This window comes from Caenorhabditis briggsae (genome assembly GCF_000004555.2).
Source record: "Caenorhabditis briggsae complete genome, chrIV, whole genome shotgun sequence".
NCBI classification, from domain to species: domain Eukaryota; kingdom Metazoa; phylum Nematoda; class Chromadorea; order Rhabditida; family Rhabditidae; genus Caenorhabditis; species Caenorhabditis briggsae.
This window is the reverse complement of record NC_013487.2, coordinates 17,094,146-17,109,928: the sequence shown is the minus strand read 5'-3', so window position 1 is coordinate 17,109,928 and position 15,783 is coordinate 17,094,146. Positions and strand designations below refer to the sequence as shown.

The following is a 15,783-nucleotide window of genomic DNA, read 5'->3' as shown; positions in this document are numbered from 1 at the left end:
TCAGAAACTCCGAAGCTCTGAAATTCAGAAATTCCGAAATTCAGAAATTCAGAAATTCAGAAATTCAGAAATTCAGAAATTCAGAAATTCAGAAATTCAGAAATTCAGAAAATCCGAAATTCCGAAATTCAGAAATTCAGAAATTCAGAAATTCAGAAATTCAAAAATTCAGAAATTCAGAATATCTGAAATTCAGAAATTCCGAAGCTCTGAAATTCAGAAATTCAGAAATTCAGAAATTCAGAAATTCAGAAATTCAGAAATTCAGAAATTCAGAAATTCAGAAATTCAGAAATTCAGAAATTCAGAAATTCAGAAATTCAGAAATTCAGAAATTCAGAAATTCAGAAATTCAGAAATTCAGAAATTCAGAAATTCAGAAATTCAGAATATCTGAAATTCAGAAATTCCGAAGCTCTGAAATTCAGAAATTCGGAAATTCAGAAATTCAGAAATTCAGAAATTCAGAAATTCAGAAATTCAGAAATTCAGAAATTCAGAAATTCAGAAATTCAGAAATTCAGAAATTCAGAAATTCAGAAATTCAGAATATCTGAAATTCAGAAATTCCGAAGCTCTGAAATTCAGAAATTCAGAAATTCAGAAATTCAGAAATTCAGAAATTCAGAAATTCAGAAATTCAGAAATTCAGAAATTCAGAAATTCAGAAATTCAGAAATTCAGAAATTCAGAAATTCAGAAATTCAGAAATTCAGAAATTCAGAAATTCAGAAATTCGGAAATTCTATAATTTTAAAATCTTGAGATTTTGATATTCTGAAAATTATAAAATTCTGAATATACAAATTTAAAAAAAATCTGAAATCCTGAGATTCTGAAATTTCAGAACCAATCAAAACTTCTGAGCCCTTCTGCCTCTCCCCCACATGCCAAATTCCAATGGGCCAACGCTAAATACGTTGCTCTTCTTGGAAGACGTGGTAATTCCATCAAACAAGATGACGTCATCGGGATTCCGGATCTCGACGATGATGTGGATTTTGAATTCTACAGAAATTCTGGAAAAGGATACGTCGCGGAGAGATTTTCAGCTGGGAGAGACATCTCCAGAGAATCTCAAATGCCACGTGTCCCTGCTTCGTCTCCAGTAGACCCCATTGATATTCTGGAGAAGATGAGAAAAATGGATTTGTTCGAGAAGGAGCTGGAAGAGGTTGGGGTTTTCTAGGCCATGGGATATTTCTAGGCCATCATCCATTATTTTCAGAAGTTCTTGTCTGAAAATCCGTCTCTAAATGAGCAATTGAAAACCGCCAACGAGAAGATTTGTGACCTGGAAAATGAGATTTGCAAAGTAGGTCACCACAAACTTTTGGCGCCAAAGTTCAAATTTAAAAATTGAAAAATTCAAAGTTCCAGGTCCGTGAAGAGTGTGAGCACTGGAAGAATGGCTACGAAAACCTTTTGGAATCGATGAGCGATTCAAAAGGGTTTGGATAACACATCCAATTGCTAATTTCCGATTCAGCTACCGTAATCGATGGGAAAACAAACGATGAGCATATGTTTTTGGGTTTTATTGTGTGTGTGTGTGTGTGGGTGTTTGAATATTTTTTGATAGAATGAATGAAGGTTTTAAAATTTTACTTTGTTTTTTTTAAATGAAGGATTTGAAATGCCCTATTCCCTCAAAAATGGCAGCCTTTCAATTTTGAGCTCAATTATCTGGATTCTTGTGAGAGATATCAAAAAGTGATCAACTAATGAAATGTTTGCGATATTATGATAAACATTCTATCAGTTGACAGATTTTGCGATCTCTCATAGAAATTGGGATAATTGAGCTCGAAGTTGACTGTTTGGGTGTCTCTTCTATTTCAGGTTTTATGGTATAACGAGTCTGTTAATGTAAAGAACTGATTCTGAAATTTTGAAATTCCGGAAACGCGATATTTTTAAATTCTGGACACCTGAAAATTGGAAATACTGAAAATTCTGAATTTCTGAAATTTCTGAGATTCTGAAAGTCGAAAAATTTCGAAATACCTTAATACTGAAATTCTAAAATTCTGGAGTTCTGAAATTCTGGAACTCTGAAATTCTGGAATTCTGAAATTCTGAGATTCTGAGATTCTGAGATAATGAGATTTCAATATTTCGAAAAATCAGAATCTGAAATTCTGATATCGTGAAGTTCTGAAAAAAATGATCTGAAAGCCTAAAATCTGTAATTCTGGGAAAACGGAATACCCAAAATTCCAATTAATCTAGAAGTACTGAAAAACGATCTGAAAATTGAAACGTTTTGAAATCTTGAAATTTCGAGATTTCGACATCTGAAAGTGTTCAGGAATTTTGAAGCAAAACTTCTGAAAAATACGAAAAGCTGAAAATTTTTTATTACCGCAATATTAGAAAAAATCAGGACTTTGAGCTCAATTATCTAGATTCTTGTAAAAGGTATCAAAACTTTGTCAACTAATTAAATTTTTATCATAGTATCAACTACATGTTATTAGTTGGCATGTTTTTGTTATCTTTCACAGAAAACGAGATTATTGAGCTCAAAGTCAAGAGATTGGTCACGAAAAAATTAGATCATGAAAAAGATAAGTCATGAAAAAGTTAGGTAATGAAAAATGAGGTTATGAAAAAATTAAGTCATGAAAAATTAGGTCATGACCCAGAAAAACTAGGTCATGACCTAGAAAAAATTAGGTCATGACATAAAAATAATTAGGTCAGGATCTAGAAAATAATTAGGTCATGAAAAATTAGGTAATGAAAGAATTAGGTCATGAAAAATTAAGTCATGACCTAGAAAAAAGTTGGTCACGACTAGGAAAAAATTAGGTCATGACCTAGGAAAAATTAGGTCATGACCTAGGAAAATTTCGGGTACGTGGCGGTCGTGCGTCGCGTGTTTTAGCCAAAAATAAAAATCGAAGGAATTTGGTCGATTTTGGTCGTGTTTAGGTTCATTTCAAAGCTAAACACTTCAAAAATCGAGAAATCTAGTTTTTGGGTCAATTGGATCACTCTGAATCATGTTTCAGTTAAAAAAGTCAATTTTGCCAACAAAATTTTAAAAATTTCAAATTTTTTTGCAGTGGTCCAAAACGCTTCTCTTCTATTCCTAAACTCTAGGAGCCGCTGCGCTGCTCTGCTGCCAAGCGCGCCTTTGAGCTCAATCATCTCGATTCCTGTGAGAGATATCAAATTGTTGTCAACTGATAAATTGTTCATCATGATATGAGAAACATTTTATCAATTAACCGATTCCTGATATCTATTACATGAATCGAGATAATTAAGCTCGAAGTTGAAAGCTTAGGTGAGCTTCTATAATTGCTTATACGGTAAATGCATCATTGAAAAAAGTTGTTATAACTAGCGAAACTTTCTTTCCCGGTGTCTTGTCCATCCCACAAATAATTCTTCGTTCATTTTCTCCATGGCACTTCTTCTCGGCTTTCATCTGTTATCTAGATATCTTTATCGGAAGAAGGAGACAGCTGCCAGTAGAAGAATCGAAAAGAAACAAAACGACTACATCATCATGATACAATCATTATATGAACCAGTTGAATAAGAAATATTCAAGAAACATCTCTATCTTCCACTTTCTCCCCCGCTTCTTCTGATTCTCTCAATGAGATTCAAAAGAAGGCAAAATCGCCAAAACAATGACAAACCAACACGGGAGAGGATTCCCGAAGGCTGTATACCAGTTAGGGCAGCCAAAAAAAGAGAGGAAAATCTTGCATAAGAAGAAGAAGAAGAAGACCTCCTCCTGTTGCTTTCACCATCAAAAACATTCGGTCGCCCGGGAGAACACTTTCCTTTTTTAGAGAGAGATAGAAGACTCCACCCACCACCTTCACTTACTCTTACTCTCTCTCTAGCTTCGAGAACAATACAGAAGCCCGAAGGATCTCGATGTGCATATCCTGAGGAGTATACGGTAAGTCTGGGGTACTGTAAAAAGGTTACTGTAAGGCTTCGAGGTTTCTAGAAGATTCTGGAAATTTGTTATAATCATTTAGAAGTTATCGTTAGATCAGTGATTCCAAAAGATTTCAAAATTTAGATCCCCTGATCCTAATCACCTTAAACATTCCAATAGAACGCTCCACTTAACTTTCAACTTTGAGCCCATATATCTCAGTTCCTGTGAAAGATATCAAAAAGGTGTCAACTAATAAATTGTTTATCATAATATCAGTAAAATTTTATCAATTGACACATTTTAAATATCTTTCACAGCAAACTAGATAATTGAGCTCAAAGTTGACAGTGTAGGGGCCCTTCTATTTTACAGTATCTGTACTGGATCAGTGGTAGTCATAGGAAACTTTCAGCTGAATTCAAGTTCATAATATTGTTTAACGCTAGTAGTTTTACGCTAATAGTTCTAGAAGCTAGCTATGGATTTCTAGCTTCAGATGTCAGACTACGGATTTCGAGCTATTTATTTCTAGCTACGGATTTCTGGTTACGAATTTCTGGGTACAGATTTTTAGCTATGGATTTCTAGCTATGAATTTCTAGCTATGTATTTCGAAATATGGATTTTTAGCTATGAGTTTTTAGCTATGAATTTCTAGCTATGGATATCTAGTTCTGGATTTTTAGCTATGGGTTTCTAGCTATGGATTTTTGTGTACGGTTTTCTAGTTATGGATTTATAGCTTCGTATTTCTAGCTACGGATTTCTGGCTATGGATTTCTGAGGTCCACCTTCCCTTAGGATGAATTGCGGATTTCGTCTTTCTTGGATGGGAAGTTCAAAATATTAATAAAGTTTCTAAAGACATTGAATACTGTAGTTTTTTTGGTTTACAAAGTTTCCTAATTTCAAAAGAAAGCCAAGAAAATTCCAACCCGATCATACCGTATCGAAAATAAATTGTTTATCATGATAACACAAATGTTTTATCAGTTGACCACTTTTTCATATCTTTCACAGAAATCGAGATGAATTGGCTCAAAGTTGACGGTTGGGTAGGCATTATTTTTGAGTGTTTATGATAACTCAAGTAAATGCTCATTTTGAAGCTCTCATTGAGCCAAATACAAAATACGGTCTTTGAACGTTTGTCTGTGTGTCCTGAAGACTTTTGTTCCTTCCCTTCACTATATTTCAGGGATCAACTTTATGACCTAAAAAACCTCCATCCTCCATTTCTTTCTAGAACAATTTTGCTGAAATTCCATTGTTCCTATTTTCTCCACACTTTCAGCTTCTTCTTCTTCTCCTCCTTTCCACAAAATAACCAACTCATTGTTTCTTTCTTCTTTTTTCTAACAAGTACTTTTTGTTTTCTCTGTTTTTCTCTCTGATAGTTTCAAGAAAAAGGAAACAAGATCTCCAAAAGTGTGTTGTTTTGTCTGTATGTGTTTCTCTTTTTTGTTCACATTGCAATTCGTGAATAATTAATGGAAAAGAGAAAGAGAATGGAGAGAAAAAGTGAAACTGGAACAAATCATAAATATTTAAGAACGATTTTGATCAAAATGAATATTTAAATGTTTGAGTTTTAGCTCAATTACCGTGAAACATGAATCAGAAGGGATGGCTTCTTAATCGTCAACTTTGAGCTTAATTATCTTGGTTCCTGTAATAGATATCAAAAAGTGATCAACTAATAAAATATTGGTGATATTATGATAAACATTTTATCAGTTGAAACATTTTTGATATCTTTAACAAAAACCGAGATATATGGGCTCAAAGTTGACAGTGTGGAGGCCCTAATTTCCGTAAACACTAAAAAGAAGGCCACCCAAACAGTCAACTTTGAGCACAATTATCTGAATTCCTGTAACAGATATCAAAAAATTGTCAATTGGTAAAATAATTTTGATAGTATGATAAACATTTTAACAGTTAAAAACTTTTTGGTATCTTTTACAGTAACCGAGATAAATGAGCTCAAAATTGACGGTGTGGAAAATTGACGGTTTTCAGTCTTTCAAATTTCTAGTTACCTGAAAATTCTAAATTTTGGGGGCTACTGCATTTTTCTTAAATTTCTATAAATTCGGAAAATTTTTGAAATTTTGAATTTCTGGATTCCTGAAAATCTTGGATTTTCAGAATTTTGGATTTTATCGGGAATTCCTGGAAATCGAGACTTTTAAACTTCCAAATTACAGGTTTTCCGGACTCTTGGTTTCTTAGACACGTTGAAAATTTGTAGGCTACAACTATTCTAACTAATTAATAGTGGGATAATTAAAATCCAAATTAAGGGACCGTATCCCTGCGGTGCTATCTTACCCTATTTCCACTGATAGAAGCCTAACCAAACCGTTAACTTTGAGCTCAATTATCTGGGTCCCTGATAAAGATATGAAAAATCTGTCGACTGGTAAATATTGCTAATATTATGATAAACATTATGTCTGTTTATCACTTTTTCATATCTGTTACGGGAACTGAGATATTTAAGCTTAAAGTTTAAAGTATATTTTACAGTAAAACCTGGAATATAAAGATACCTAAACAATGGACGAGCCCATTTATCTCGATTTCTGTGGAAGATATCAAAAATTTGTCGACCAATAAAACAATGCTGATAAAACATTGTATGATAAACATTTTATCAGTTGACAATTTTTTGATATCTTTTATAGGAATCGAGATATATCGGCTTAAAGTTGGCAGTGGTCTTTCATTCGAGTATTACCTAAATGTCAAATTGAGGTACCGTATCTCTATGCTGCTGGGTTGCCTATCAAACAAATTTAAAGCTAACTCATCCAACAGAAAAACCAAATGACCTATTCGATGTAGAGTCTATTTTTAGTCTTGCTCTTCCATTTCTTTCCCAGAAGACACCGCCCAGCACCGGGGGCCGAAAAATAACGAGAGTTAGAGAAAGCGAGAAAAGCACATCACAAAAAATGCAAAAACGAAACAAGCTGTCAAAAAAAAGAGTGTCGTGCTCTCTACCAGTCTCTTCACTGACTCCGCTGCTCTCCCCATCCTTTCGCTTCTCTGTCGTCTCTCCATTTCACACACTCTCTCGTTTCTCTGGAAAAAAAATGACCAGCGCCATGGGTGGTCAGAGGGAGCCGCGGGGCGCGTATCAGTCGGTACCATCGTGGAAAAACGGAGAGTTTTGGGACGGATGGAAAAGCGGTGACGAGAGAGTGTAGGAGAGGAAAAGACGCAGAAAATGGGGGGAAGTATTGGCGAAAAAAGAAGAAGAAACATGCAAAGAAAGATGATTCGAGAAAATCCACAGGATCAGTCTTAGATATTTGAGTAGACTGCACTTTTTATGATTAGTTTTTTTCTATTTTTTAAACATTTTTTTATTTTCATCAATCTTGGAATTATCCTTTGGGATCCGGATAAGACTTGTTCTTGCCTACTTGTACTTTTCCAGTTTTGTTTTTATAAAAAGTGCTTTTGGGCCTATTTTTGTTAGAATTTTTTCAAAATTTTTTTTCTGGAAAAGTTGAAAATTAAAGGATTACTGTAGTTTTTAAATTTTGGAACCTTCTATCCAAACTTGCTCTAGAAGCTATTCAAACCGTTAACTTTGAGCCATTTAATCTTGGTTCCTGTAAGAAATAATTGAGCTCAAAGTGAATGTATAGGGTTTTACCTCGAAATGTGTTTCTTTTCAATATTTCAGAAGTTTACGGTCATTTTCAGACATCCTGACTCATCCAGAATTGACTCATTTAGTTTTACCTCGAAGATTTCGACATTTGTGAGAATTCTAGAAAACATTTTTTCATCTCAAACATCAGAACTTGAGATTTCAAAATTTCCAAAAATCCCCACATTTCCACTTGTACCCATTATCTTATAAAAAAAAAAAATGTTCATCTTAATATCACCTACATTTTGTTAGTTTAGCAAATTTTGGTATATTTCATGGCAACCTAGATAATTGACCTCAAAGTGCACAGTAGAGTCGGCTTCTATTAGAGCCCGCCTAGCTGTAATTTCGAGCCCATATATCTCGGCTCCTGTAGAAGATATCGAAAAGCAGTCAACTGATAAAACATTTATCATAATATCACAAACATTTTATCTGTTAACAAACTGTTGATATCTTTCATAGGAACCGAGATAATTTGGCTCAAAGTGAGCACACCTTCTTAGGTTTCAAACTTTTCCCAATGTCCCTCCCCCTCCCTCCCTTTTTTTTTGAATTTTTTCCGACTTCCCCGTTCATAACTACATTTTGTTCTTTTTTCAATTTTTCCTATCTCTCTTGCCACCCCACCAGTTTTTTTGTTGTGTTAGTGTGCCTGGGAGTGTGCCGGTCGGTGCTGGCGCCCGGTCGGGGCGCGGAAGCACGCGCGGAACAACAACAAAAACAACGAAAAGAGGCAGACAAACAGAAGAGTAGTAGTACGTCTGAAATAGTTTTAGAAGCATCTAGAAGGTTCCCTGAGAAAAGGAGGACCTTGTGTGGTGTGGTCAGTCAACAAGAAAGACGGGTGGACGCGGAGGTGGTGGTGCCAGGAGCCGGAGACGTGAAGGTGCCAATGGGGTTTTGGATTTCATGGAAAAAACTGGGAGGAGGATGTGGAGTAGTACCACTAGAAAGAGGAGAAAAAAAAACGAAGCATAAGGTTAAGGGCTAGTTTTGAAAATAAGGAAATCAGAGAGACCAAAAAAGAAATGTTCTAGGGTTCTAGGGTTCTAGGGTTCTAGGGTTTTAGGTTCCAGGGTTTTAGGGTTCCAAGGTTCCAAAGTTCCAGGGTTCCAGGGTTTCAGGGTTCCAGGGTTCCAAGGTTCCCAAGACCCTGAACTTTCAATATTTGAAAAGTCCGAGATTCCAAAGTTTAAAAATTCTCAGATCCTAGTTACTAGGGTCCATTTATCTCGAAACTTCAAAACTTTGATCTACCTGAATTTAAAGACTGAGCTGTCCGAATCCAAGGTCTCGAAGTTTTCAGGATCACATCCCTAATTCCGACCCTACTTGACTGAAAGCTAAAGTGATCCAAGATCCCGAAAACCCTAAACTTCAAGGCTTCTAGATCCACTCAACTTTCCCAAAACTTCAAAATCTCAACTCTCCATCATCATCCATCATCATCTTTTTGACCTTTTTTCTGTTGTGGTCACTCTCTCTTCCACAAAAGTGAAAGCCAATTAAACTTGGTCCCCATTCTCCTTCCTCTTTTTCTCTTCTTTTTCTTCTTTCCGCGTCTCGTCCGCCTCTCGGCCGTCTCTCGCCCGTCGCCGCTCCACCGGCGGGAAGAGCCATGCGGAAAGGGTGGCTCCAGGTGGTGACCCAGCACCGTTTGTGTATCTCTCTCTTTTCCTGCAAACACACACACACACACAGACACATCGACGGAAAAAAAACGGAGTGAAAAAATATTAAAAAGTAAATGTGACTCATATTGTGGGTTTTTTTTGTAAAATATATAAAAATGTATCTACATATAAAGGACATAAAATGTACGAAAATGGGAAGATTGGGGTGGGACCTGTGGTCAGTCTTAATTTTAGGCCTTCAGTTCCAAGTTTAGCGTCCTAGATTCAAGTATTCAAGATCTTCCAATGTTAGACTCTTAACTTTAAATCAAAAAATTTTCGATAAACCCTAAAATCCTAGATATTTGGAATCTGACTTTCGAATAGTTCTAAATTTTGGTTTTGGAATTTCAGACAAACACTTTAGACCTTTTAGAAAATCCTGATTCTTAAACATCGCAAATTTTGGAATCCCCAAAAATTCAAAAATTATAGAATTTTGATGAACTACAGTACCCTAGAACTTTGAAATTCGAAAATCTGAGCACCCAGGAAAATAATCTTAAAAAAAATCTGAAAACCTAAAATTCGGAAACTACAGTACGCCAGATCTTTTGAAGTTTGAAAATTCTGAGGACCTTCCAGAAGATTTCAAGACTGGAAACCTAATTGTAAGATTCTGAGGTCCTGAACCCAAAAAGTCCTAAGCTATAATATCCCAGATTCTGTATTCCAAGATTCTACATGCTCCGTTTTCCAAAAAATCTTAACATTTCGAAATATCCAAAAATTATCATATTTCATTACGAGGAGCTACTGTACCCAAAACCTTGAAAATTGAAAATCTGACCTCTTAAGAAACCAAGACTTGGAACCTTCGATTCTGAGATGCTGAAGCCTGAAGATCCAGAATTTCAAATCCTATTTTCCAAGATTCTAAGCACGCCCTATCCCAAACCTCTTGTTCCTAGACCCCAAAAATCTGTGTCCCCTACATTTCCAAACCCTTGCTCCATTTTCCAAAATTCCCACACCCAACGACCCACCACCACAGTGCCATCCAGTCCTATCTGCTCTTCTTTCCCTTCGTCCCAAAATTTCTTTTTTTTCTCCCATATATTTTTTGCTATGTTGTTTGGTTTATTGCTGTGTATCTGTGTGTGTGTGTGCTCTAACTGGTCACTTGCTGCCTTTTTTCTCGCGCTGCGTCTCTAAATGCCCGTGAAAAACTGGAGGGAGGCACCGCTACGTGCCAGCCGATGCCAGGGGAGGGCGCCCGGGCACCAACCCGAGGCAGCGAAATAGCATATGAGACGAAGAGACGCAGAGGATCTCCTTTCTTCTGCCTTCCGCACCCCACTCCGCTTCGCTCCGCGCGCGGGCCGCGTCATTTTTTTCCGGAGAAGAAGAAGCTTTGAGAATCTCTCTGTGGGATCCTTGGGCCCTTGGACCATGGGACTCGAACCAGTTTCTGGGAGACAATGACCGCGGTCCCTCAGTGAGGGTCACTTCTCCTATATATGAAACCAGTTGGGAGGGGGGATGTTATTTGTTCCTACCATTAAAAACCCTCTCCCATTGTTTTATTTGTGGAAATTACAAGAAAAAAGGAACATCGTGTTTTGTTGTTTCCTCTCTCTTTTTTCAATTTTTCATTGTCTTTTTGTTATTCTGGAGGTCCACCCCCCACACATCCTTACCCGTCATTTCAATTTGTTTCTTACTTCATGGTGTCCATTTCCATGCATTTCTAATAGTTTGTTCTTGAGGCTGGCGCGCCTTTGACGCTTTTAAATCAATTCCTTGTTTTTTTGCTTTTCTTAAGGGTCCAGGATTCTGAAGGCTTAAGTTCCAAGACTACGGTATTTTTAGACCTTTTTTAATGCTCTTGACATTTTAAAGATTGTGTGTCTTCGATATTTGAAGGATCTGAAATTCTGAAGTTCGGAAACTTGGAAATTCTGAGATTCTGAAATTTTGAGATTCTGAAATTCTGAGATCCTCAAGCTCTAGAATTTCAAGATTCTGAGAATCTGAGGCACTAGGAAATCAAAATTCTGAGATTCTGAGATTCTGATATTCTGATATTCTGATATTCTGAGATTCTGAGATTCTGAGATTTCAAGCCTTCAGGATTTTAAGGACCTGAGATTCTGAAGCTCTTGGATTTTGAGATTCCGATATTTTAAGATCTTGAGATTATGAAATTCTGAGGCTCTAGGATTTTAAGATTCTGAGGTTCCGAAATCCTGAGATTCTGAGATTCTGAGATTCTGAGATTTTGAGATTCTGAGATTCTGAGATTCCGAAATTCTGAGATTCTGAGATTCTTGAAATTCGTAAATATTGAGCTTCCTGGGCTCTAAAATGTCTGAATCCAGATTTTAAGATTCTAGAAATCCGGCTTACGGTAGCGCTTCTCCTTTTGCCCGCCACTCTAGGATTACTATAGAATTCTCACAGAATGTTCACATTACAGGATTACTGTAGAATTTATACATATGTTAATTTTTCTAAAATTTTCAGCTTCTGTATGTCGGGTTACTGTAGAATTTTCTTTTTTCTCGTTTTTCTAATTTTAACCAGTTCCTTTTGTCCGCCTATCATATTATTTTATCTAGGCCACCTACCTCTACTTATACCGGTCAGTTTATTCCATATGATCGTGAAACAACTGTTTTATTGTCTCTCTTTTCCCTCAATTTGTGAACTTCTCTCTCTCTCTCTCTCTCCCTCTCTCTTCAAACATTTGATATACTATTTTTTAACATTTTGAACAACAAAAAAATGTAGTCTCTCTGCTATTATTATCGGTTAGAGGGGCATCATCATCATGTCACCGGTCGGCACATAAACATAGCTCCGTGCCAGGAGGGAGAAGAGTCCAGATGGGAGCGACGCGGAGAGGGGGCGCAGAAAAAAGGGGGCGGAGCCGCGGAAATCACGCGGAAAATGTGTCAGAGAAGTGGGAGAGAAAAATCATATTTGAATTATGATGATGATATTTGGAAACAGGCAAGTAGTAGAGCTACCTGGACATTTGATTTATTTTGAAAACAGGGATAAGGTGATAAGTGATATTGACCCAAATTTAAGTCTGATTGTTTTCGCTATCTGAAAAGTGATCTAAACAATTTTCAATTGAAACAAATTGAATCCTTGCCAAAAAAGAATTGAAGATGTTCTTTGATTTTATAGTTAGCCTTGACCTCTTCCATACGAACAGAAGCCCACCTATACCGTCAACTTTGAGCTCAATTATCTCGGTTCCTATAAAAGATAATGAAAAGTTGTCAACTGACAGAATATTTATCACATTATCAACAATATTTGATCAATTGACACAATTTTGATATCTTTCACAGGAATCGAGATAATTAAACTCAAAGTTGACTAATTGGGTGTTCTTCTATTAGAGCAAATAAGGTTGCTGATAAACTAATAATTTTTTGATCCTGAAAAAATGTATCTTTGTTAGAAATTACTAAAACAATTAAATGTAACTAATTTTGATTTCCTAGTGATTACGGTAGATTCTGGCCTACGAAACTGAGTTTACGGTAGATGCTCAAAAACTAGATTTGAGGATCTTCGGAGGTTCCTTTCCTTTTGGGTATCTTCAATTTTCATGATTTTCTGGAAAAAAGGATTACGGTAGATTTCAAAATTGGATTATGGTAGATGAACTTGAATTACGGTAGAAAGTTTGAATTATGATAGACTACCGGTAAAACGAAAACCTGAAATACCACACTCTGATGGAACGCCCCCACCATTACCATATTCTAACTTTGAACCAATTTATCTTCTATCCTGTAAAAGATATCAAAAAGTGGTCAACTGATAAAATCTTTCTCATTATATCACCAATATTTTGCCAGTTTATCACTTTTTGATATCTTTGACAGGAACCGAGATAAATTGGCTCAAAATTAGAAGTTAGGGGTTTCTCTATTGCAGGTTGTACAGTATGCGTCTTGTCTGGAATTTCAATTTTATCCTGATTTCTGAAGTTTTGGGTTTATCTGAAACCCACAATATTTTCTCATCGTGAAATACTTTAACCCTTCATTTTCTAGAATTTTTATCCAGAAAATTCTAGAAGACGTAACACCTGTACATATACACAACTATACACATATCAATCCGCATCGCATCCGCTGGTGTTTTTCCGCATCCCACTCCCTCCATGTATTAAAAAAAAAATTTCCATTTCGTAATCCTCCTCTTCAGGAAGAAAATGACGAATTCTGTGTTGTTATATGCCATCTCTCATCATCCGCGCGGAACAAAAACAAAATCCTTCGTGTATGTGTTTTGAGCCGTTCCGCGGAGCCAAGGAACTTAGAAAAGAAGAGAGCAAGAGAAATAGAGAGCGAAAGAAGTGTGCCAGCCGCGGTGTTTGTTTTCCGGGGTGGTCCCCCTCTCCCCTTGGCGCCCAGCACCACCCATGGTACCAGTAGTCGGTCGTCGCCTGCTGCTGACGCTGCCTGCTTCAGAGAAACGAGAGTCGAGAGAAACGAGACATTTTTTTGTTCATTTTATGCAGGGGGAGTGACCAGTGTCCGAGTGGAACACCAGCAAAGAAAAGAGAAAAAAACGTGGACGGATGGCAGTGCCTATCCCCGGTGGCCGGCGCAGTCGTAAATAACAAACACATAGGAAGAGAAAAACGAAATTCAGGTTTCTATTTTTCACAAATTCACACAGATGCTCTCTACTCCTCCTACTTCTCCAATTGCATGAAGAGAGCATCATCACAGAGGCTAGAGGCTGGCACCGTCGAGGAGCCTCTCAGCTGACCACAGAGGGGTGGGCTCATAGGTCATCAGGTGTTCGGAGAGGGGAGGAGAGAAAGAGAATACTGAAACACACTGACAATATGTGTTCTTATATTTATTCGTAGGTTCTGGAACTTCTGGAGCTTGGGTTCTAGGGTCCTCCTCAAGGCTATCCTTAAGGCCTTTGGGGTTCCATGGTCCGCAGCTTTGGAACTGCAAGATGATCCGTAAGAGATGAGGTCCCAGGCTTTGGGTTATAGTGTTATAGGGTTCCAAGGTTCCAAGGTTCCAAGGTTCCAAGGTTTCAAGGTTCCAAGGTTCCAAGGTTCCAAGGTTCTAGGGTTCTCAAGGCTTTGGGTCAAGCTTAGGACTACCTAGGACCACTAACGTCTTGGGGTTCTTGGGTTCCTGGGTTCCTGGGTTCCTGGGTTTCTGGGCATCCCAGATCTCGAGAATTATCTTCTCAAAACATTTCTCACCGTTCCTACCTGGACCTCCTTGTCTTATCCAGATTATCCAGACTTGAAATTATTATTCTTCTTCTTTAAACGTTGTTTGCTGTTCCAGGATAGGTATTCCGAACATAATCTGAAAATCCTGGCAGTTCGAAAAACAGTTTCTGATTAACTTTATGATCTTGGGTTTAGGCCCGCCCTGGCTTTTCAGTAGTTACTTTTCATTTTTCTTATTTTCCTAAACTTGAGGCTTCTAGAAATCTCAAAACCTTCTAAATTTCAGAATCCGATGACACTGGACTTCGAATCAATCTCCACCGATGCTCATATGAAGGAGGAGGAAGAGGAAGAGTACGATGAAGAAGAGCTGATGGATGAGGAATTCGATGAAGAGGAAGAAATCGAAGAAGATGCTTCCGAAGAACTAGAGAACAGTGATAGCTCATCGTCCCTTGTCGCCGGCTCCCCACACGGATCCTCATCAGGTTCCAATTCCAGTCACTCCCCATCCCTCCAAGATAGCCCCTCTCATGGATCCTCTGGATCTTCCCCAAGTCAAGGATCCAATGCCCCGGAGAAAAGACACATTTGCTCCATTTGCAATAAGGGATTCTCATATTTTTCGATTCTGGAGTCCCATAAACGATCACACACCGGTGAAAAACCCTATAAATGCCACTATAATTGTCCCAAGAGGTTCGCCCAAAAAGCCACACTTCAAGTACACGAAAGGACCCATACTGGAGAGAGACCGTAAGAGCAACGTGGCGTTTTTTAGATGCTCCAATATAAGATTTTCAGGTACAAATGCAGATACTGTCCGAAGACATTTGCACAGTATGGTACTAAGACGGTGCATGAGAAGAGCGCTCATTTGGGAATTAGGAATTATAAATGCCCAAAATGTGGAAAGTTACTGTCATCGCCATCAGCACTGTATACACATAAGAAAACACATGGGGATAAGATTTTTAGAGTGAGTAATGGGAGGTTATAGATACCACATAGGGTTCCTACAGTACCGTATACAAAAATAAGGTATACAAAAAATGCTTTTCCGTTGATTTTCGGTCGTTTTCAGGAGTCTGCAGCTCGGCTCTCAAGTTTCAGATCACTTTGAAAACTATGAAAGCTGTAAAACAGACCTAGATTAAAAACTTTGCATTCACAGAATTCTTTGTAAATCTCTAGTTTTTCAGATATTTGATGAGTTCTGAAAGACACCTGTTTTTCAAGTTTCCAGTAGAAAAGCAGGTAAAAAAAGATTGCTGGAAAACTAGGAATTCTCGAAAATCTGAGAAAAAAAATCAGCTCTTAGCTCGTTTGGGAGCCGAGAAATGGCAGTTTAAGT

At 37.4% G+C, this 15,783-nt stretch overlaps 2 protein-coding genes across 2 annotated transcripts in view; both read left to right on the top strand.

Moving 5' to 3' along the window:
* Positions 1 to 1,081: 1,081 nt before the first annotated feature.
* On the top strand, positions 1,082 to 1,461 carry CBG26535 (the record flags this gene model as incomplete). The annotated part of the gene is made up of 3 exons (XM_045236384.1): positions 1,082 to 1,174; positions 1,229 to 1,315; positions 1,381 to 1,461. The coding sequence occupies 3 exons, from the start codon at positions 1,082 to 1,084 to the stop codon at positions 1,459 to 1,461; spliced, it is 261 nt and encodes an 86-aa protein (XP_045100530.1).
* Positions 1,462 to 14,721: 13,260 nt separating this feature from the next.
* Positions 14,722 to 15,783, top strand: part of CBG22539 — a gene marked incomplete at both ends in the record, with an annotated part of 3,342 nt that continues 2,280 nt past the window's right edge. The window contains 2 exons of the mRNA XM_045236383.1: positions 14,722 to 15,185; positions 15,234 to 15,408. Coding sequence (XP_045097595.1) covers positions 14,722 to 15,185; positions 15,234 to 15,408 — 639 coding nt within the window. The remainder of the gene's footprint in view (positions 15,186 to 15,233; positions 15,409 to 15,783) is intronic.